Genomic DNA, 24,328 nt, shown 5'->3' on the forward strand with positions numbered 1-24,328 from the left:
GGGTAGCAGGCAGGCTGGGCTCCAGCCCAGAGAAGGACAGATACAGGTGGGGGAAAGTTGGGGCGAGGGGAGGAGGAGGCAGGACCTCAGGAAGAACGAGGAGAGGTACGGTGGACCAGGTGCCACATGGAGCCAGGGGTGGGGCTTAGCTGAGCTCTGGGGGAAGGGAAGAGCAGTGGTGGGAGGAGGGAAGGGCGGGGTGAGACAGTAGGATGGGGCGGGGCCTGGGAACACGGCTGAGAGCCCAGAGGCACAGAGCCTCGGGGACTTTTGCCGCTCAGAGCACAGAAAAGGGACAAGACATCGCAGCCATGTTGGAGGTACTGGGCTCCCTGGCGGCGGCCCTCTGGGCGGCTCTCCGTCCTGGCACTCTCCTCCTGGGGGCTGCCGCTTTTCTCATCTTTGCTGATTTCCTCAAGAGGCGGCGTCCAAAAAACTTCCCGCCAGGGCCTGCGGGCCTGCCCTTTGTAGGCAATTCGTTCCAGCTGGACCCTGAGAAGGTGCACCTGACGCTTCAGCAGGTAGGACTGGGTGAAGGTGTCAGAACCGCGACCTGACTCTACCTGCAGGACAAGGGCCATTCCGGGTACCGAGGACCGGAGCATGGGGGTTTCTGAAGCTAAATCGGGAACCGGGTACACCCTGCTTTGAGCTTCTCTGTCCTCACCATCAACCGGAATGATTCCAGCTGCGCTTTCTAGGGGTGAACTATTGTTAACTGTTTACTATTTCAGTGTCCCGACACGATCTGCTTTGGGGGAGGTAGGGGCTGAAGGTTTATTGTACAAAACAAAAAGTGTTTCTTGATCCATATAGCTGATGGAAAAAAGTGTAAATATTGAACTGTAGCTCTCATCTGAAGCCTCACATACTTCCAGGAGCTTAAATATCTGCGTATTTTCTCTCATGTCAGGGATCCTTGGATAGAATATGGTTCAGAATCCCCTCTGTATGCTCACTAAATGTTTTTGACTGACCAAGTGATTCTTTGTCTCTTCTGTTTCTTTTATTAGTCTGGAGTGTGACGACACATGTTTTAAAGTCATTTCAAAAAATAATAATAAAATAAAGTCATTTTGTTGTGTCTGGTTACATACTACTGGGACATTCTATTTATAGTATGATCACTTGTCTTTTCAATAATTTTATTCTTGATGTGGGTAGGGGTGAATGCTATACTTCCCCTCTTGGAGGTTCCGTTTTCCATATGTAAAATGAGGATGTGTGTGCATGTGTTTAGTCGCTCAGTCATATCCAACTCTTTGTAATCCCATAGACTGTAGTGCACCAGTGTCCTCTGTCCATGAGATTCTTTTCAGGCAATAATACTGGAGTGGGTTGCCATTTCCTTCAGGGGATCTTCAGAACTGGGGATCGAACCCGAGTCTCCTTTGCCTCCTGCACTGCAGGTGGACTCTACCTGCTGAGCCATCCCTACCTAAATACTCACGATTTTTCAACTACATTTCTTCCATCCACACAAGGACAGAGTTCCTCATCTTCAGGTTCCTCATCTTCAGGTTCCTCCACCTGCAATTCACTCTCACTAAAGTATTCATTTAAAAATGTCATCCTCTGCCTAGATTTTCTTAGTGCTTTCTGCTGCTTCCCAGAGTTCATATTCCTTAGGGAGCCACATGGATCCCTTCTTGTAGCCTCTTTCCACTTTATAGTCATCTCCCATCAAGGCTCCCTAACTGTGGCCATTCTGAATTCCTTAAAATTCACTTAATCACTCAACACTGTCTCAAGAACCAACTGCCTCCCTGCCTCTCAGCACAGGCACCTTCCTGACTGACAACACTGTGGTAAGTGGTTGTGATGATTAAATAAAAGGAATGCTCAGTGTTAAAATAGCTTATAGTTGGTGCTCAAAAAAGAATAGTTCTAGTTCCCTAGAAATTCCTGGAGCACTTTCAACACAAGCCTATATTACAAACTCAAGTTCAGATGGAGATGGCTTCATCATTTTCTGGGAGAAACAGCCAATTGGTTGCACTAAGTGATAGGATGAGTATATAGAATTTTAAAGCTAAGATGCCAAGATTCTAAGCCTGTGCCTTTCTTTAAGAATTGTGCTGTTTAATTTCCAAGTTTTGGAAGATCTTCCTGATTTCTTTCTGTTAATGATTTACAGTTGGCATTCATTGGGGTCAGAGGATATATACTGTATTTCAACTTTGAACAGATATATAAAGATTGGTTTTATGACCTAAAATGGAGTCCATGCATACTTGAAATAATGTCTTCTGCTGTTGTTGTTGGAGCATTCTGTACTATATATCAGATAGACTTGAAGAGGTGAGTGTATTGTTTAGTGCTTCTATACCTTTGTTGACTTTTTATCTGCTAATTCTGTCAATTATTAGGAGAGGCATGTTAAAGTTTCCAACTGTAATTAGAAGTTTAATTATGTGTCAAATCAGTTCTGATAGTTTTTATTTGGCAGCTCTTTTTATTTGGCTCACGCACATTAAAATTGTTACGTTATCTTGGTGAATTGGCTGTTTAGTTATTACGTGTTCTTCTTTATCCCTGATGATTTTCTTTGCCTGAATGTTATCTGATATAAAAGAGCCACACCAGCTCTCTTTTAATTAGGATTTGCATACTATATGCTTCTCCATTCGTTCACTTTTAACCTACTTATATGATTATACTTGAAATGAGCTTTTATATAGAACATATAGGTGGGTCATTTTTTCATTGTGCTAATATCTCTTTTAATTGGTGAATCTAGATCATTTGTATTTAGTGTAACTTTTGATGTCTGAGGAATTCCCTGGTAGCTCAGCTCTCTTGCAATGCTGGAGACCCTGGTTCGATGCCTGGATCAGGAAGATCCCCTGGAGAAGGGAAAGGCTACCCACTCCGGTATTCTGGCCTGGAGAATTCCATGGACTGTATAGTCCATGGAGTCACAAAGAGTTGGACAGGATTGAGAGACTTTCACTTTGATGTGTGAACACTAAACCATGCCATTTTACTGTTCACTTTCTATTTTTCACTCTGTTTTTTTGTTCCTCTGTTTCTCCTCTCTGGTCTTCCTGTGGGTCACTTGAACATTTTTAAGAATTCCTTTCTAATTTAACTGTAGTGTTTTTAGTACATTTCTTTGTTTGGTGCTTTAAGTCTTTGCTCTAAAGTTTACGTGCTATGCATGCTCAGCTTATTGTATCATCTGAGGTTGTTTCTCCATTTTAAGGCTAAGGAAACTGAAAGCTAAGTGATTTGCCTAGGTTACTCAACACTGAAAATGGCCAAAGAAGGACTTGAATCTTAATCTGGTCTCTACTTATGCTACTTGACTTTTCTTGATATAGTTAGCAGATAATTGATTTGTTCAGGGTTGCACTTATCCAACAGGCATTTAGGAAGTGCTTATCATATGACAGGTGTAATACAAGAAGAGTATATGGTGAAATGTGTGGTATAAATTTTTGGTAACCAAATGAGATGTCATTAGGTGGGTTCATTGTGAATGGGAATCTGTGGGGATACCCTCCATAGAATGTTGAAATAAATTTGGCTGGACTTGAACAGAGGCAAGTGGCTCTGTGGAGTAAAGTGGACAGGAGATTTTAAACTGGAGAAGCGACGTGAGCTAAAACAAAATAAGAAGGCAGTGAAGAAATGGGCTGATTTGTTTATCATGATTTCCCCCCCATTTTCTCAACATTCTCTACCATATCTGTCTGGCTTATTATAGAACATTTATGTGAATAAGAAAGATTTCTTATTGGACTAAGAAGGGAAAATGGTAGATAAGGTGGTTAAATGCACTGTGAGGGTTTATATAGAGTTGCTTGTAACAAAAAGATTCCAAAATACAGTGATGTAAAAAAGATTGAAATTTATTTGTCTCTCACAAGTAAGTTGAGATGTAGGCAGGAAGACCAGGGTAGGAAGACTGCTTTGCTTCACAAGATCATCTAAAACTACAGTGCTTCTGTCTTGTTGCTCTGGTCCTGCAACAGTGTCATGTGTAAGTTCTGTGCCATGAAAAGGGGAAAGTGAGAGGTGGTGAGAAGCAACTTTCTTTTAAGAACACGACCCAGAAGATGCACACGTCAACACTACTCACGTCCCATTGGATTCACGTGAAATTAAGTGAGGATAATGTGACCAGTTAATCATTAGGGAGTTCCATCACTCAGCAGAAGAGAGAGAGAATGTGCCCATGCTTTCTTTAAGGATGAGACATACAGAGCAAATTAGAAACAGTCCTACTTTATGCCCATCAGCTATGCACTATATCTCTGTGCCTCTTTTTCTGAAAACTGGGCATACATTATAGAGTTGTTATAAGAACCAAATTAGTTAGGATTATCAGCTTACTGCCAGGGTGCCTAGCATACAGTTGATGCTCAGTTTATATATCTAACTCCCTCCCCCTCTCTTCAAACATTTATAGTAACAAATTCAAGAAAAAAAAAAGTTTTTGATTGCAAATGAGGCATCACTTCTCTGGCGTGATTGCTGCATGGGCTCCCTTCATACACTCTCTGGTCACTTCCCCTCCATTTATTTGTCAATATCTTACAAGAAATCTTTTGCTAAAATACACTCCCAAACACATCAATAAAAATATATAATTTTATTATTAACCTTAGTATTATGATTGCTAACCCCAGAATCCTAAAGATGAGAATTTGTAAGAGCCCTCATTTTATATATTTGGAGACTGAGACAGAGAGAAGTTAAATAACTTGACCAAGTATCACATAGAAAATATCCAGTGGCAGCTGGATACAAAGGGATTTGTATGCCTTCAAAATCCAAGTACTAAGCACTCACCTTACCTCTCCTATTCAATTTTTAACTGCAAACAAAACAAGATACAAAGTGTTTCACTTGACATTAAGACATTCTTGGTCTAGCTCATAGTACGTTTCCGGCCTTGTATCCCATCTCCCTACACAAGTGAGTGGTTCTTTCCAGGAACCTATCCTAGCCCCAGGACCCTTATGTGTGTGTGACACACCCAGACACTCTTCCTTCCACTCGCACTCTTTCTCTCCTCTCGCTGCCCCATTGCTCTCATCCTCAGTTTATCGCTGTCACATCCAGTAAACTCTAAGTTCCCAGTGCTATTTCAGCTTTATGTCTTTGTCCTTAAATCTCACAAATACCTCCAGGCCCATATATCTCTGTCACCTTGGCTAAGTTACTTCTCCATGACTCATTTTCCTTACCAAAACATGAATAATATCATTACTGCCATAGGGTGGATGGACGAGTGGTTAAGAAAATGCGCTTCCATTGCAGGAGGCATGAGTTCAATCCCTATTCAGGGAACTAAGCGCCCGCAGCTGTGTGGTACAGTCAGAAAAAGATAAACTTGGTCTAGCTTCCCTAGTAGGGAATACACACTGCCATAGGGTGGTGTGAGGGAAATGAGACAAAAGGTGGAAGGTGGTTATCGTGGCTCCCGGTGGGTGTGGTTGTCTGTGGCCCCCAGCGCCTTCCTCCTGCCCATCAGCCCTTTGCTCTCTCCTGTCCGCCCCCGTGAGCACCTGCACCTGTGCTGCTTTGCTCACGGAGCCCATTCATTCCCCAGAGTCTAGAGTGGCTGTCTGCCAGTATCAGAAAACAAACTGCCTTTCCCATTGTTGTTCTCACTCTTCCTCACAGAAACTTTTCCCCCTTTTTCAGGGGGTGTAGAGAGCACACTGCCCTGCTTGTGAGATTTTAGCTCCCCATCCAGGATTAAACCTGTGTCCATGGCACTGAAAGTCCAAGTCCTGACCACTGGACAGCCAGGGAATTACCCCTCCATGAACTGGAAGCGAAAAATAATTTTCTCCCTCTTAGAGCTGGGGAGCAAGGATCCAAGAAAATGAAACAACTTTCCCGATCTCACAGCTAGCCAACCATAGAGTTTACATGGCTCCAGCTAGTGAGCTCTTGTCTATGACTGGTCCTAGCCCTGTAATGAATTTTTTGCCACATAGAACTTGATGTAGGGGACACTATCTTGTGGTTAAACAGATATGATTTACTATGAAGTCCATGCTTTTTACCCCAGACATTCACTAAACACATCTCTGCCTTCTCTGGTGAGTCACATGGGCTGAATTCTCTCCCTTCACTAGACTCAAAAATGCTTGAGGTTAGAGACTTTGCTTATTTTATTGTATTTTTATGCCTTACTCTCAGGATACATATGCTCACTCAATCCAAGTATGATGAACATATGGATGAGTATTTATAATGAATGTCTGTGTCCTGTAGTGGATTGAAATGAAAACAGGCAGAAATATTTCCAACAGCCCCAGGTACACACAGAGAGAGAGAGAGAGAGAGAGAGAGATTCCCCTCAATATAGTCTCCCACAGCTCTACATACCCTCCATTCCAGGACACACAGACATGTGCATGTATAACTGTGACTCTTCTACTATTTTTCAGTTTGTGAAGAAATATGGCAATGTTTTTAGCTTGGATTTTGGTACATTTCCTTCTGTTCTTGTAACTGGATTACCCTTAATTAAAGAAGCACTTGTCAACCAAGGCCAAAACTTTTCCAACCGCCCTGTAATGCCTCTGCAAGAGCATGTCATAAACAATAAAGGTAAGCTCTTACATTGGTAAGCATATGTTTGATATTCTTGCTGTCTGTGAAAGTATCTCCAACAACCCCAGGGACCAGGCTCCTCATAAGGAACCTAAGTGCCATCACTTGCATGAACTCACTCTGGATGCTTTGATACATAAGTATCCTCATCACTCAGTGATGTGATGTGTTGTTTAAGCAGAGAAAAGGCAATGCATCCTCAGGTTCTCTTTCTGCTTTCCCACTCAGATCTCTTCATCTAGAAAATGGATGTGGATCAGCTTGTTCCTGTTGATTAAGTGATTCCCTTCTTGCCTCCAGTTCCTTATGCTCTATTATTAAGGCTGTGCCCCAAAGGTATCTCAAGCCTTCTATCTATGTTAAAAGAGTTTGGCATGAATACTTAGAATGGTCACTAAATAAACTTACATTTTCAAAAATCTAAATGAATAACTTAAATCTATACTTCTAAAAAGACACCATTTTTTTCAGGTATTTCTCAATTCTGCTTTGAAATCGTTTACCCATTATTTTACATTCATTTACCATGCCATGTGAACGTAGCGAGACTAGGCACCAGTGACAGAGTAGTGAGTAGAACAGAAAAGATTTTTTATTTTTCTGTAATCTACATGCTCTTAAGAAAAACAGTATGAAGTAAGCTATAATTTAATGCCTCAGTGTTATGAAGTTAAGAGCAGATTCCCTTAATACGGGTATTGAGTCTGGTCCTAAGACTCAGGAAAAGCTATTGTAAGTAAATGACAAGTAATAAAGTGAAGAAGCAATCCGCCAGAGGGAATAGAATATGAAAAGTTTCTTAGGTGGAAAGGAGGACAGTGAACTGAGGAATTGAAAGGTGTCCAGTGTGAGAAGAACAGAGATTAAATGGAGATAATTAAATGAAGATGAAGATGCTAAGTTTGGCCAGAAAGAGTTCATGTTTAAGGATGTTGCTTTTATCCTAGTAACAATAGTTGCTTTTAACCTAGCAACCTAGTAACAATGGTTGAAGTAGAAAAAGAAATCATTGTATTTACATGCTACATTTTAAAGGCTTCTCTACTGTAATGTAAAGAATGGAATAAAGGGAGTAAGAGACTATTGTAGCCTTTCAGGTGAGAGAAGGTGGTCGCCTGGACTAGGGAGGTGTCAAGAAATAGCAATTCAGTAGGTTAGACCAGGAAACTGATTGTGAAAATACATGGATTTAAGCTATTCAGGAGGCATATCCAATAGGACGTGATGACCTAGACAGAGGGAGGATGAGGCAGACACCCAAGTGAGTACGTAAAGGAAAGAAGGAGGATATGGAGAAGGACAAGGTGTTGGCTGGCCTGGGTAGGGATTTGTAAGGAGCAAATCATGAATAAAATCATGAATGTGCTGAGTATAAAGCCAAGAGAGTGAAGTAGACAATTGGTTATGTGTCTGGAGCTGAGGCACAGATATAGATGGTCACATTAGTAGTTGTCATTTGAAATATTTGGAGTTGATGAGATTTTGCAGAAATGGAGGATAAGTGTAACAGAGAAGAGGCTTTGACCCAAGCTTGAAAAGGTCCATCATTTCAAAATTTGATAGGAGATAAGTTAACTGAAGGTATGATGATTTCTGTGAAGTCAGAGAATTAGCAGAAAAGTCTGGAGAGCATGGTGTCCTGAGCACTGCTGGAAAAGACTGTTTCAAGAAAAAAGCATCTCCTGCTGTTGACACATCAACATGAGGCTGAAAAGGATCCTGGACTGAACAGCAGGGAGGGCCACTTCACTAAGGTGGTGGAAGTGAAAGGGAGATATTAGAAGGAGTGGAAGAGTGTACTGGAATGAAGAATTGAGAGGGTGGTGGTCTCCCCTGTGTTATAAAATAAATGAAGTTCTCTGCACCCCTCATGATGGATTTTTTATCTTTTGCCTGTGATTTTCTTTCTGCACACCATTCAAATTCTTTGTTTTCTTGGGTGATTCATCTATCTTGTAAAGATATTTAAACACTTTCTCCTTATGAGTTTTTATTTTGTCTAGTCCATTAGTGCATGCTTAGGATGTAGCATATACTTAAATATAGTATGTGAGCAGTAATAAAAGCATGGGCATTGGAGTCAGGCTGACTTGAAAATGAATGCCTGTTCTGCAGCTCCAACTCTGTAACTTTGCAGATTGTACTTTCATCTCCTGTGCCTCATTCTTCTCATCAAAAAACTGGGGGGCTGGTTTAACATTAATAATTTCATCAGAGTTTCTGTGAGTTCTAAATCCCAGAATGCATTAAAAATGCTAATGTGCACAGAATTGCAAGCAATCAGTAAATTCAAGCCTTGCTTAGGGACTGTTTCTCTGAATAGTTTCAAGTACCTTAAAGCCCTTTTTCTTCCTTCTGATACATCACAGGTCTTGTTGGCTTTTTTGCATAATGTTGGCTTTCTTTTCCCAGGCTTGATCATGTCCAGTGGCCACATATGGAAGGAACAAAGAAGATTTGCCCTGACAACTCTTAGGAACTTTGGTTTAGGAAAGAAGAGCTTAGAGGAACGCATTCAGGAGGAGGCCTCCTACCTCATCCAGACGATAAGAGAGGAGAATGGTGAGCATGTCATAGGACAGGTGCAGGGACCGTGGCTCATATATCCATTAACCAGATGTTCATCAGTGCCTACCTGCCTTTCCTGAGCCCAGAATTGTGTAGGGTGCTGAGGGGATAACAGGGAACAGCTATCCATGACCTGTCCTCCTCATGGGGCTCATGAATTAAGAAAAAGATGGGTAGTAAACATATTGGTTTTAAGTCCTGGTCATCAGTTTGACTTCCCATGCATTGACTAAGTACTTGCCCAGTGTCAGACCCTGGGGTCACAGTCTCAGAGGTGGTTCTGTAGTCGGTGTGTCATATGTCACACAGAGTGGAATCTCTGTAAAATAGAAACAATCCTATCTGAAGGCTCCATCTCTTCTTCTTCCTCCAGGACAGCCTTTTGACCCTCACTTCACAATCAACAATGCCGTTTCCAATATTATTTGCTCCATCACCTTCGGGGAGCGATTTGATTACCAGGATGATCAGTTCCAGGAGCTGCTGAGGCTGCTGGATGAGATCTTAAATCTGCAGACATCAGTGTGCTGCCAGGTGAGGCAGTTGTCACCTCCTATCTTTCATAAAGACATTAGGCTGATGTCCGTCACAGATTAGATGGGGTCTTCCTTTCCTTTGTAGCTAAAAGATAACCTTTTGAAATTGACTTCGGCACAAACTTGTTTGAAATCAATCTGTTGACTTTAATGATTTTTATAATATTGTCAAATATTTACTATTGATAAATAACATTACTAACATTTGTGTAAAGTATAGTACTTTACATGACTTACAGGTATACACTACATTCTTTTCCTTAAAAAACAGAATACTGCCATCACTATTGAGTCCCTTCTGTCCATGTCCCTCCCTAGTCCCACACCTCTGTGATCCTCAGATGTATGCTTCTGTGCCTGGCTCTAACTCAGCTCATTGTTTTGAAATTTATTTATTGGGTCTTCTAATTTACTCTGTGTAGTTTTCCTCTGCATGCAGGTGCCACTGATTGTTATTCTCTTGAATAATGCTTGCAGATTTATTGAACATATGAGGGATTTCTAATTTGAGGATGTTATGAATAAAACTGCCATGAACATTCCTGTTTTATTGTTCATGTGGACACATCCACTCATTTCTCTTGCATATGCACCTGTATGTAAATATCCTTAATGGTTTCCAACTGTTGGTCTATTTTCATGCCCATCCACACTTGTTACTACCAGTTTTCTAAATTTCTAGGATATTGATTTAAGGTATTCAACCCTCACCCTGTCCTTGGTAGTCCCTGCTGTCTCCTTTTGTCCTGCTAGGGTTTTAAGTCTGTCAAAAGCTCTGCTCATCTGCTTGGTCTCTCAGCCCCTCTTGTTTATTTGGAAGGCACTGTTAGGGGAAAATCAGCCCTAAGTGTTGGGGTAAACCCTTGTGTATGTAAAGGAGGATTTACTTGAAATCATTTTTAACAAGTAACATTGCCTGGAGATTTTTGAACCCATCTCACCTAACCTAATAAAGCAGTTAGCTTGAATCCTGGCACAGAAAATGGACATAATGAGTGTAAGCTACTATGATTATTATCAGTATTATTTTTGAACAACATTTCTTATTGTCACTTCTAATCATGGTAACCCCTCCATTCAGTAATTCCATTTTATTCCTTACTATTAAGACAGAACTTAGGAAGTCTGGGACCACAGTGAGCATGTGTTGACTATTCCCAGGGAAAAGAAATTCCTGAGAAGGAATTTGAAGAAGGTTGGATGAGGCAGTGAGGCAGGGGGTAATATGCATTTTTCAGAGAGAGACCCAAAATAGATCAGGCGGTATGACTGACAATTGAATATACTTTATTTCAGTCAATTTTTACAACAATCCTTTAAAGATGAAATGGAGCATCCTAAAGTATGCAAGTAGATATGGGAATGCTTAAGCATATTCACATAGTGATCCACTGGCTGTGTGTTAAGTGTGGAATAGATCTCATGTGATTGAGTGACGAAAATAACCCTGGTGCCCCAGTGGCAGCAGATTATACTAAGCCCGGACAAATTACATCATCATCTTCATTATTGTCATTATTACCATTATTATTACTCCCAAAGCCTTATAGCTAGAAAGCAGTAGAGCTAATATTCAAAGGCATGTATGTTTCATTTTAAGTCTAGGCAATTTTCCATTATGTTGGGCTATCTGTTTTCTACCAGATATTTTTAGGGAAAATATATCCAAAATACACTTAATTTTATTAAAAATGTCTTATCCACATGAAGAATACATCATAATGGTAAGATAGATAAACACATATCTATGTTTAACATAACTAACTAGCTAGCTAGAAAGAGATGTTTCATACACAAAGATACATACACACATATTAGAGGAAAATGTAATGAAAAAATATAAAATAAGGGAATGGGAAGAGGTTCCAGAAGTACTGCATTATAGGATTATCAGGTAAGATATCTCCAAGCAAGAGCCAACCTGAATGAAATAAAAGGCTAGGATTATACAAATTCCAGAGGAAGACCAATCTTCATTGAAGGAATAGTGAATGGAAAAGACTAAACATTGTCATTCTTGATGTTGTCACAGAGACCAATGGAGCTGGACTAAGAGTAAGATGGCAGTGAGTGATAGCAGAAGAGGGGACAGGCGTGGAAGAGGCCAGCTCCTGTAGAGCTCCAGGCCAGGAGAGTGATGTAGAATTTGTCTAAATGTCATGGAAAATCTTTGCAGGATTGAAAGATAAATAGTGGGATGATCTGATTAAACTGTTAAATGATCTCTCTGGTGGCTCAGTGGAAAATAGACTGGGAAAGGGGTTGAGGAGAGAATCAGGGAAATTGCTGGGAGGCCTTAAAGCATCTAGGTAAGAAATGCTGGGGCTTTGTCCTAGAATGACAAACAGACGGACTACTGAGAAGTGGTCTGAAAATGGTTCTATTTTGGATGGAGTGTTGAAATGCTTTGCCAGAGGGGAAAGAAGAGGGGTGTGACAGAGAAGATGAGTCAAGGGTGACTCCAAGGGTTAATGTAAGCAAAGAAAATACATATAGAGATACAATGGTTTCCTTGTCTTCAAAAGTGGAAAACGGGTACCTCCTTGTCTCCATGACTCTCTTGTTTTCTCCATCAGCTCTACAATGTCTTTCCAAGGATAATGAATTTCCTTCCGGGTCCGCACCAAACCCTCTTTAGTAATTTGGAGAAACTGAAAATGTTTGTTGCCAAAATGATTGAAAACCACAAGAGAGACCGGAATCCTGCTGAAGCAAGAGACTTCATTGATGCTTATCTCCAGGAAATAGAAAAGGTGAAGGAACCTAAGTGTTTTCCTGAGTAGTGTTCTTAAAGAGCAAATGAGGTGATTCTGATATCTTATTGCTGCTGTCAGAGATCACCACAAACTTGGTGGCTTAAAACACCAACATTTATCAAGTCAAGGTTGGGGCAGGCTGGCTCTTTTGAGGCTCTAGGGCAGAATCCACTGATGGGCTTTTCCAGCATCTAGAGGCTGCCTGTACCCCTGAACTCATGCCCCTTTCCTCAGTCTTCAAAGCCATTGATGTAATGTCTTCTTTTCCACTGTCCTCACGTCCTCTCTTAATTTGCTCCTTGTCTCCTCTTCTGATTACAATGGGCACGCTAGGATAATCCATATCAAGATCCTTAATTTCATGATATCTACGAAGTTCCATCTGTCAAAAAACATTTACCCGTTCCAGAGATTAGGACATGGACATTTTTGTGGGTCATTATTCAGCCTAGCACAAGGTTGGAAAAATAGAGACACTATTTCAGAGTATAGAAATATCATTGGCTCAGAATTGATGATACATTTGAAACAAAGATATTGGTTTAAGAGTATTCAGCTTGAGGTCTTTGGAAAGCCCACATATACTGCCTTTTGATAGTCTATTTCTATCCTCTACCCATATCTGAAAGACCTGTACACAATAGGGAAAAGAAGCATTGTTTCATTATTACTTGTACCAATGTCCAGTCCCCTACCCCTTCCCCAGTTCCCCAGCGCAGAGTATAAGTGAAGCTGAGTCAGATGCCAAAGGTTAGTCTCAAGTGGAGGACTTTTGCCTTCCTCCCTCCTCCCTATTTCATGCACTTTCAAATGTTGTTTGTGAGATGCAGGGAAAAGGCCAAATTGAATATAGGTCCTTTAACATATTAAGCCCTGAGGTTAATACTCATCATTGCATCAGTGTCATTATTTTTGACTCATTTTCAACTTTTCAACTTGTTGAGGATTTCTTATATGACCTTTCCATCTCACAGAGTTGAAAGAATGGTGAATTTTTTTTTTTTCTGTCTCCTCTCTTATTTCACCTTACTGTTATACCATTAACAGAAGTATTGATTCCTCCTGAGAGGAGGAGACTTCATTTGTTATAAGGTGTGCAGGCACACAGAGGAACACTGACACATTGAAGCTCCTATAGCAAAGTGGTGAAGATGCTGGAGTGCCATGAGGAATGATTGTTGGAATCAGAGAAGTTTAACCTAAGGAGGATGTTAATGGGGAATGGTGAGAATTGTACTTTAGAGAAATTCATTTTATTCTTTATGGTATCAGTACAAACATTTGTTGAGGATTTCTTATATGACCTTTCCATCTCACATAGTTCATAATGCCAATTGAGGAGTGAATATTGAACACAGAGTGTTTGAGAGGTTTAGTAACTTGGTCAAGTTGTACATATAGTGAGAGGTGTGGCTAATATTGGAATGCAAATATTATTCTATTTCCAATATAATAATAGATTCTCCCAAAATGTGGAAGTAAAGAGGATGTCTCAAATTTCACCCATCCAAGGTGACAAGAGATTCCAACACTTGGGGCAGGAAGATGCTAATGATACTGCAATAATAAGCCTCTGCCTGCTGAGATGGTCAAAGGAAAAGTCATTTCTCTTAGGGGAATCTCTCCTCTCCATGTTCTCTCTAGGGTGAAGTCCTCCTATGTTGTGGCAACTAAGAACCATCTGGATAAACCAATAATCGCTGTATTTTCTAGCATAAGGGCGATGCTGCTTCAAGTTTCTGTGAAGAAAACCTCATCTACAACACCCTGGACCTCTTCTTTGCTGGAACAGAGACAACTTCAACCACCCTGCGCTGGGGGCTGCTCTACATGGCCCTGAACCCCGAAATCCAAGGTGAGCTCATTAGTGGATGGGCCTCGGCCAGGTCAGTATGCTTCCATAAATTAGTTCATCTATGTCTCAGTATTCCTAAAGGGAAAGTTGGTTCACCCTCACTAATAAGAGGAACCTGAGGCTCACACAGCTTTAGGAACTCGCAGCAGGAATGTTGTTGAGCAAGAGTTTTCCACCTAATTTGTCTCACACCAGGGCCCACTTCCCACTCTCACACCTCCCTGAGAAGCTAGTCTGGAGAGCCTAAGATAGTCATTTTGATGCTGGTTATTTCATTCCTTAACTCAACCAGACTCAAGGAGAGTTATGGAAAAACAGAATACTAGAACCACCTCTGCTTTTTTCAGAAAAAGTCCAAGCTGAGATTGACAGGGTGCTCGGCCAATCGCAACAGCCAAGCACAGCCGCGCGAGAGTCCATGCCCTACACCAACGCTGTCATCCACGAGGTGCTGCGAATGGGGAACATCATCCCTCTGAACGTGCCCCGGGAGGTGGCAGTGGACACCACCCTGGCCGGATACCACCTGCCCAAGGTAATAAGGCCCCACTCGTAGCCTCAGGTCCCCAAGCTCATATTTTAAATGGTGGGATTGTCACCTGGACAAGTGACGTGTTTTCTTGTCTTAGCGAAACACTTCAATGGGGAGAGAGAGATATAATTACTGACCTAATACTGGATATTTTTCTTCATGTGGGGTCTTCAGAACATTATCAAATCAATGGTAATTGGTGTTCTGAAGGAGAACAGAAATTCCTACGTCAAGCACGTTCAGGCAAAGGCTGAATTTTCTCTGCTGTGAGATTTCTTATTTTTTTACTAAGTGATGTGCAGGCAGCAATTCTCCGTCAGCCTTTGCCATGAAGTCCTTTTCTTTGTCATGGGAGGGCTTCTGATAGGATAGTGACTTGCCAGATTTATTTTTGGAAAATTCTGCTTCACAATCCTGGGGCTATAGAATGTTAAAATATGAGGGAGAGTTGAGACCTCCTGGGCCATCACATTAAACAGATGTTTCTAAGGTAATATCCCCACAGGTATTGCCTTGACTTACAGTCCCTTGATGGGACTACCTCACAAGAGGTAGTGCACAAGTCTGTGCACATTAAATATCACAAAAGGAGAGAACTAATGAATGCTTTTTAAGGAGCGGTTATGTACTATGAACTATACAGATTCTTTCAAAATGTCTTAATTCTCAATCATTCTCATTTTACAAATTTACTTCAAGGCTCAGAGCTGTTTGATCTTGTATAAGATCCCTTGGCTACAAAGATCCCAACAAGAGTTGGGTTAAAGAACTAGAAGTGTTCTGATGCCCAGGTTCATCTTTTTTGTACTACACCATGTTCTCGCACCGGAGTTGCTTCATTTGACTTGTTTCCAAGAGTCTTCCTGCAGCTGTTCTCAGCAGGGCCCTGTTAAATTCCCTTTCCTCACAAAGGCAGTCCTGCTCTCTCTCTGCCCATCACTCCTAGGATCTCAGCAAACAGCTGTCCTCTGCCGGATAGTGTCTTACCTGGACAGTGTAGATATACAGTACCTTGCTTTCTCGCCACCTTGGTCTATTTCTGTGGATCCATTCCAATCTGAGTCCTTCTGTGTATTGAACCTGGTGTTGATCTCAAGGCAAAACTGGAAGAAAAGAGCCCCTTTGGGCTCACCTTGGTCATGGTCCCTGCAGCCCTAGGAGAAGCAGTGATTCCTGCAGCGATTGCATTTACTAGTTTCTTGCTGATTGACCATTTTATGGGTGAAGTCTGAGGTCTAAATGATATTACAGGTGATCTTCACATATTCATAGCAATTCAATTAGCTCCAGAGAACCATCCGAGCTCAACAGACTGGTTCTGCAAGATTTTTTTTTCTGATGTAGTATTCTGTGAGGACTAGAACAAATCCCTGGGTGGGGAACTTGCAACTGGAAAACAATTACAGTATAGAAATTCTGCCCACAAGAGTGAAAATCCTGAGCTCCAAGCAGTCTTCCCAGCCTGGGAGTCTGGCAACAGGAGGAGGAGCCCCCAGGAATCTGGCTTTGAATGCCAGCAGCTTTTGATTGGAGGATTTCCACAGCGCTGGAGGAACATCAACTCCACTCTTGGGTCATATGCACACTAGCACCCAGGGAAAAATAGCAGTGACTTCATAAGAGACTGGATCAGACCTACCTACTAATATTGGAAGGTCTCCTGCAGAGGCAAGGGGCAACTAGGGCTCATGGCTGGGACAAATACCCTGGCACCAGCAGGTCTAGTGAGGATCCCAGAGGCCACCATGCAGAAAGGTATGGGAACAAGTGGTATGACCGAGAAACTGAAAGAGGCTTGATATAGTGGGAGTGCAAGCAAAAGGACCGTGACTCAGATAGAAGGCAGGTGATGTGTCCTTAATATAGGAGTGCTGGGAAATATTGGAGTGTATCCATCAAGTGCCAGATGTAGTGGGTGGATAGCAGTGACATAACCAAATCATGTCCAAAGCTAACTCTGCCTTCTGTGTGTAAAGCACTTTGAAGGGGGGAGAGGATATAGAGTTGTAGTTAGGCCTACTGTAGGAGTGTGGACAACCAAGGTGGTACCTTGGACCAGGAAGTGGAGGACATAACATGGAGGTGATAGAATCAAGAGGAATTTCAAGGAAAATTGACCAGCCTGGTTGAAGGATGGGATGCAAACAGAATGAGGGAAAGGGAGACACTAAGGAGGACTCCTGGGTTTCTTGCTGTGTACCGGGAAGGACAGTGGTTCCTTCCACTGGGTGACCTGATTCTATCATTAAATCTTCTGTGGAATGTGCTGGATAATGAAGGGAAGGGAGTTGGAGAATCTTAGATGAATGATACACTTTTCATGTTGGAGAAGCTGCCATGTCACTGAGCAACTGGGTTGATTTTGGTCCAGAACTGCCTGCCCACTGTCACATTATTCTCTTACTGATGCATACACCTTCCCTCCCAAGTTCTACACTGACAAGTGCCTGAAGAGATCCATTCTGCACTCGAGTAGTCACACTTCCCTGATAAAGTTCCCAGCAGACAGTTTCAGTCCACCAGTGTAAGCTGTCCCGTGGCAGAGAGCATGGTTGGCCTCAGAAGGTGGTGAGCTGGGGAGGCTGAGGGAGTTCAGGATGCTGTCAGCCCTGGACCCCAGGCCGTGAGAGCCCGGGGGACTGCCGCCCCTCTGCACACATGTGTTGAATGATGTCTTGCATGAGTCACTTCTGTCTTCTCCAGGGCACCATGGTCATGACTAACCTGACTGCACTGCACAAAGACCCCGCAGAGTGGGCCACCCCTGACACCTTCAATCCAGAGCATTTTCTGGAGAATGGACAGTTTAAGAAAAGGGAATCCTTTATGCCTTTTTCAATAGGTGAGTAACAAGAAATAGGAGCATGGGGATCGAGTTCCTCTCTCTGCCTTTCCCTACTCTTGTGCTTGTGATGCTTTGCTTTAGTTGGAATGTCTCCAGATAGCCCTGCCCAGCATGACTCACTCTTGCAGTTGTTTGCATCTCAGGGTTCCCTAGGCTGTACATGACCAAGACTCATGCCCTTACTTCCTAAGCCCTGGCTTGACTCTGATGGAGATTTCACCTTCAAGTTGTTCTCTCCCCAGAAACTTGGGGATAGGAGTTTAGCCTCTGCCTGTTACTCACAAAGAAGATTGGACACTCACCATCTCTATTGAGCTTTAAATGTTCTGAGATCTTTTTAGGGCCTCCCACTCACAAAAACATAAAGCTAATTGCTGAGAAAGGGATGGGGGAGGCTGTTTCCTTAGCATTGTGGGCATCACAAGTGATTCTAAGTACCATGGACTTAAGTAGATGAGATTCTACTCTGTTAAGTTCTTCCTGAAGAGGTCCTTTTGCCTTTTTAAATGAGATGATTACATAAGCATCACCGACTCAAGGGACGTGAGTTTGAGCAAACTCCCAGAGATAGTGAAAGACAGGGAAGCCTGGTGTACTGCAGTATGTGGGGTCGCAAAGAGTCAGACACAACTTAGTGACTGAACAACAACCACCCTTTACAAATCTAGGTGATATATTGATGTGGTGCAAAACTTGAAATATGAATGAGAATGCAAAGAAAACTCTTTCTTTCTTGTTTCTCAGCCAGCCAGTTGGGTGCAGTTGGGTGTTTTACTCATAATATTGTGAAATGAGTAAGAAAAATTCTTTTTGTATACCAGATAAAGAGTTAGTTATGTTGCTGAGATCATTTCAAATTGTTTCCTAAGTCCTTATATCTATAAATGTTTCCTGAGCACCTGTTATGTCTCAATTATGCAACCCTGTGAATATGACAATGATTAGGTAGAGAAAAAAAAACAGTGCAACTCTCATGGACCATGTGTTCTAGTTTAACGTTACAAGGTTCAAATTCCAATCACCACACTGGGGATAAGGCTCAAAAGTGGAGCTTAGCAGGGCCACCTATGGGATCTACAGTCTTAAAGCTCACGGGACACAACTAGAACTCAGGGTTGACCAGGTTTATCAAATACAAAAGCCTGTGCTGTTCCTAGCAGTGTCTCCCCAAAAAAGTAACTAAATGCTACAGTAAGTTAACACTTGAAATTCATAACAGTTTTCTTATCATTGCTCCTGCTGCTGCTAAGTCACTTCAGTCGTGTCCAACTCTCTGTGTCCCCATAGATGGCAGCCTACTAGGCTCCTCTGTCCCTGGGATTCTCCAGGCAAGAATACTGGAGTGGGTTGCCATTTCCTTCTCCAATGCATGCATGGAGGCATGCATGCTAAGTCACTTCAGTCGTGTCCGACTCTGTGCGACCCTATGGACTGCAGCCCACCAGGCTCCTCTGTCCATGTGATTCTCCAGGCAAGAATACTGGAGTGGGTTGCCATTTCCTTCTCCTTTTCTTATCATTAAGTTAAATTAAATATAGATTGACTTTCTATAACAGTATAGTTTTGCTGATCGTGCCACAAAGGCACAGAAAGGGAGGGACTGGAATTTGAACCCATGTAGGAGTGATTCACAGCCCAGGCTTTCCTGCTTTAGAACACTGTCCTGCAAGTATCTGAACTCAGTCTGATTAGATCTTCTGTGTCTTTCTTTTTTTGTTGTTGTTTTTTCATTTATTTTTATTAGTTGGAGGCTAACTACTTTACAATATTGTAGTGGGTTTTGTCATACATTGACATGAATCAGCCATGGATTTACATGTATTCTCCATCACGATCCCCTGTCCCACCTCCCTCTCCACCCGATCCCTCTGGGTCTTCCCAATGCACCAGGCCCGAGCACTTGTCTCATGCATCCAACCTGGGCTGGTGATCTGTTTCACCCTAGATAATATACATGTTTTGATGCTGTTCTCTCAAAACATCCCACCCTCGCCTTCTCCCACAGAGTCCAAAATTCTGTTCTGTACATCTGTGTCTCTTTGTGTCTTTCTTCCTCTGGTTCTATGCTACCTTTGCTCACGCTGGACAAGTAACTTTCTAATATGAAAACAGACACGATGTAGGAAAACCTTCCAGTCTTCCTGTGTGCAAAGCTTTATATTTCCCATCATAGTACACGTTTCAGCTGTTTTATTTTAACTATTATACTTATTCTTGCTTCACTGTTTAATTGTTGTTGTTACTGAGAGTTGTAACACGTCCTTTTAATTACATATTTCATTTGCAAGCAAATTATTTTATTTTATACTTAAAGCAACCCAGCTATTAAGTTGGGAAAGCAATTACTAGCTCCTTTCTCAGTGAAAGGAAGTAAGAATTAAGAGAAAGTTTTTCCTCATCCAAGGTCATGTGCCCAAGGAATCTGCATAAAAGGGCCAAAGACTCAAGTTTCTGGTTCTCTTTTTAAATTTTTGTTGAAGTATAGTTGATTTACAATATTGTATTAGTTTCAGGTGTACTGCAAACGGATTCATTATACATACATATATACATCTTTGCTTTCTAGGTTTTTTGCCTGTATAAAGAGAGCAAAGTCGGTCAGTCATATCTGATTCTTTGTGACCCCATGGACTGTAGCCTACCAGGCTCCTCCGTCCATAGAATTTTCCAGGCAAGAGTACTGAGGTGGGTTGCCATTTCCTTCTCCAGGGGATCTTCCTGACACAGGGATCAAACCCAGGTCTCCCGCATTGCAGGCAGACGCTTTACCAGTGGAGTCACCATTACAAAATATTGAGCATAGTTCCCTGTGCTCTGTAGTAGGTCCTTGTTGGTTATATAGTAAGTTCTAATCTAGTGCTCTTGCTAACATAATTAGAACGTTATTCATTTTCCTACTTAACGACCATTCCATTTAAAGATTCACCAAGTTTAGAGCATATGTATCTATTGTTATGTTGCAACATTACAAAGATAGAAAACTCAGTGACTTAAAACAATAAGTGTATATTATTGCTCACAAGTCTACAGTTGAGCTGAGGGCTTCATGTTTCTTAGCTGGGCTTTCTTGCCCATTTGGGAGGTCAGTTGGCTGAAGGCTGATCTAGGATGACCTCAGCTGGGACAATAGGACTCTTTTCCAAGTTTCCTCCTCCAGCAGACTAGCCTAGCTGGTGTACATGTGGAGGATAAGACCGCAGGAGGGAAGAAAGCACACAGTACCTCCCAAGGGCCAGGCTGGGAACTGGCGACCATCACTCCCACTGCATTCCTGTGTCCATGCAGGTCATACTGTGAGCCCCAGTTCAAGGGGAAGGGAAAATATCACAGTTTTTATGGAAGAGCCATGAAGTCACATTGCCAGTGATGTAGGTTCAGGGAAAAGGGGGAGATTGGAGCCAGTGTTGCAATCAACTGATCTACCTGTCTTTCTGCCCGAGAAGACTGATTCAGACAAAGCAAACAGTTTGGGGATTCCCTCAGCTGTGACTAAATGAAGGCTAGCTAAACAGAACAGGAAATAGAAACTAGAAAAATCCACTGACTTAAAATGTCAACACTGCTGTCAAGTTTACTCCCAGCATACTCCTGTCTTTGGGGCACCATTTCTTTGCCTCATTCTTGATCCAGCACTTTGTTAAGAAAGCTTCTTTAAAAAGGAATGGGGTGTGGAGAGCTGCCTCCCTTCTCTTGGAAAGGTGATCAGATGTGGAATTAGGATAGACACACAGTCCCTGGTGGCACGTATGGAAAAGAATCCACCTTCAATGTGGTAGACCTGGATTTGATCCCTGGGTCGGGAAGATCTCCTGGAGAAGGGCATGGCGACCCACTCCAGTATTCTTGCCTGGAGAATCCCCTGGACAGTGGAGTCTGGTGGGCTACAGTCCATGGGATCACAAAGAGTTGGACACAACTGAGCCACTAACAGTCAGGGCAGATGACAAAGGTATTATTGCAAACTTATTTTCTTATCTTCATTTAAGTTCTTCTCTTTTGATTCAACAAAACAGCAGGCATATTCATGAAAGGCAAGAGGCTGAGTCCTCAATTTTCAAAAACATCACTGAATCATGGAGATAAGATAGAGAGATGTTTCTCAAAAACTCTAGGTCAATTCTCTCATTTCTAGTGGGGTAACTGACCTGATTAGTCAGTGATTTCCAGTTAGTGCAAGCACCAAAGAGAAGGTCCACGTTTCCAGGATGAAGCCTTGAAATAAGGTAGCCCTCCTTTTCATGATTTATAAATCAAATTCATATTTCCTGTTTTACTGGTATCATTGACCAGCCATACAGTATAGTTCACAAAGAAATTATTTCACAAGCTTGGCAAGAAAGAACTGTTTAGATCAGGGAGAATAATCTATTTACTCAGAGCCCAGAGCTGGTTACTGATGTAATAAATACTGTAACCCTGGATCCTGACTCTATGGGTCCAACTTTATCCCAATACCTGGATTCTTCTAGGAGAATCCTGGGTATTTCCAAAATAGCTTATGGGGCAGTTTGAACAAATTTCCTCATTTGCTGCAATTTTAGCCAATTTCCCCACTTTTCTATTAGCAATGGGTAAGAGATCAGAATGAGGGGAGCAGAGATTATTAGACATGTAGTGGTAAGAAACACAGGCACAATTATATAAAAATTACATAATTCTGAAGCATATTTTTATTTATTAAATACATTTGCAGATATTCTCTAATCTTATTTCCTCAACAACTTATTTAATCACTAAGTCATGTCCAACTCTTGCGACCCCATGGACTGTAACCTGACAGGCTCCTCTGTCCATGGGATATCCCAGGCAAGAATACTCCAGTGGATTGCCATTTTCTTCTCCAGGGGACCTTCCCCACCCAGAGGTCGAACTTGCATCACTTATGTCTCCTGTCTCTCCTACATTGCAGGCTGATTCTTATAGCTGAGCTCAAAGAAGCACAACTGTAATTGCACTGGGAAATACAAAGTAGCAAAAGTTACACCCAGAATTGACTACAGAGGGTATGTCAGTGACAGTGTGCAAGAGAATCTTTACAGAGATAGTGAGGAACTGTGTCAAATGTTAACAAGGGTTTTTTCTGGATTTGGGATTACAAACATCTTTTAATGTCTTAATACTTTTTACTTTTTTTTTCATTTTTGCAGTTAAACATGTATTACTTAGGGAGAAAGTAAGTTATTAAAACACCCCCAAGAGAGATGATGGTAGAGACCAGCGTGGGGTGTTGTAGCCCAAGTCGGGGCAGAGGGCATCATGAAGCGGGATGGGGGGTGGTGCTGGGGGAAGCCTGAAGCAGCTGATGCACAGCTGGGATGAGATGGGGTCGGCCCTGCACGGGGAGCCCTGGCAGGGAGGTTGCCAGTCATGAAGGAGGGAAACTTGGCACAGGGAAAAGGTGCCTCATACTTGAGAAACCTGCTTTGACACATACTTTCTTTTTCTTTTCAACAATTTTCTTGAAAATTGAAAGAGATAAACACAGAGTTTTGCTTTTGTCTGCTTTTGCCCTTTGATAATGGATTTTTCTAAGACTTTTGGCGCGGCCACATTTATAGGTGAACCTTGGCCCTCACTTGTTTCATCTGTACCCTGCACCTTCACCCTTGCTCACCTGTCTGACCCCTGAAGGCACTGAGTGTGTGATTGTGGAATGAGCTTGGAGGGCTTCTGTTAACCCAGGTGGTTGTGATCAACTAAGCTAAGTACATAGAGGCCCAGGGCCAGGCAGGCCTGCCCTTGGCTCAGGTTTTGCAAGACATGGTGGAAGATTTCCGTCCTTGCTGGCGCAGACCACCTAAACAGGTAACTCATATTTTTGTCTTTCAGGAAAGCGGATGTGCCTTGGAGAACAGTTGGCCAGGACTGAGTTGTTTATTTTTTTTACCTCACTTCTGCAAAACTTTACCTTTAGGCCGCCAGAGAATGAGAATTTGAGCCTGAAGTTCAGGGTTAGCTTGACCCTTGCCCCAGTCAGCCACAGGCTCTGTGCTGTTCCTCGAGGCTGAAGTTGTTGGGGCGGGGAGAGTGAAAGAAAGCAAGAAGAATAGGCCTTCCCCCCTCAAGGCACAGGGCCTGCTCAGAAGTGAAGGAACAGCATCCAGTGCCTCTAGGACAGATCATAGGAATCAGACACAGAGGAAACTGCTTTCAAGCTTTACTGTCTCCAGTGGGACCTTGAAGAAACAAGTTACATTGTGAGTGATTCCATTTTCATCCAGAAGATTTAAAGTGGACAATGATTCCCTCTCTAAAGGAAAAATTGCTGTAAATATCAGAGGAAAGAATGGATTTTAAATGGTTTGGAAATCATAAAGCACATCATAAAAGTCACAGCTCTGATCTGCCTCCTTCTGTGTCCTTCCTTAGACGAGGACTTGCTTCTGGCCTGTTGAGATGGCCTGGGTCAAAGTGGTGCCAAATGGTGTTAAGAGTTAGAAGTTGGACCCTGGGGCAGCTACTGACCTAGGCCAGAAAGGCCCTCACACTTGGTAGCACTGAGCAAGCTTATCCTGCTTCTCCCTTAGACTGGCCCCTGGTAAGTCAGCAGGGCAGATAAATTCCTGATTGACAAACAGGGTTCTATGGAGAAGCAATTTCTCTGGTTTACCCAAGGAAACACTGCCTTGGCCTTGGACACCAGAGCCAAGAGGAAGGTGA

The 24,328-nt window shown here is 42.3% G+C and overlaps 1 protein-coding gene across 3 annotated transcripts; it reads left to right on the forward strand.

Moving 5' to 3' along the window:
* Nucleotides 1-230: 230 nt before the first annotated feature.
* LOC110123281 (cytochrome P450 2J2-like) lies at nt 231-24,010 on the forward strand. Of its 3 annotated transcripts, XM_070468083.1 has the most exons (9): nt 231-521; nt 6,411-6,573; nt 8,989-9,138; nt 9,518-9,678; nt 12,257-12,433; nt 14,150-14,291; nt 14,639-14,826; nt 17,527-17,665; nt 23,498-24,010. In XM_070468083.1, the coding sequence occupies exons 1-9, from the start codon at nt 312-314 to the stop codon at nt 23,674-23,676; spliced, it is 1,509 nt and encodes a 502-aa protein (XP_070324184.1). In that variant the 5' UTR covers nt 231-311; the 3' UTR covers nt 23,677-24,010. The 3 variants fall into 3 exon arrangements, with proteins under 3 accessions (XP_070324184.1, XP_070324186.1, XP_070324185.1); XM_070468085.1 differs by lacking the exon at nt 17,527-17,665; XM_070468084.1 differs by lacking the exon at nt 12,257-12,433.
* Nucleotides 24,011-24,328: the final 318 nt, after the last annotated feature.

Source organism: Odocoileus virginianus, chromosome 5 (assembly GCF_023699985.2).
Source record: "Odocoileus virginianus isolate 20LAN1187 ecotype Illinois chromosome 5, Ovbor_1.2, whole genome shotgun sequence".
Taxonomy (NCBI): domain Eukaryota; kingdom Metazoa; phylum Chordata; class Mammalia; order Artiodactyla; family Cervidae; genus Odocoileus; species Odocoileus virginianus.

What these genes read in the sequence shown, in the direction of transcription:
- LOC110123281 (XM_070468083.1), top strand. Translation starts at nt 312, where the DNA reads ATGTTGGAGGTACTGGGCTCCCTGGCGGCGGCCCTCTGGGCGGCTCTC. An exon ending in GCATGTCATAAACAATAAAG is followed by an intron (nt 6,574 to 8,988) that starts GTAAGCTCTTAC and finishes TTCTTTTCCCAG; the next exon opens with GCTTGATCATGTCCAGTGGC. An exon ending in AGACATCAGTGTGCTGCCAG is followed by an intron (nt 9,679 to 12,256) that starts GTGAGGCAGTTG and finishes TTTCTCCATCAG; the next exon opens with CTCTACAATGTCTTTCCAAG.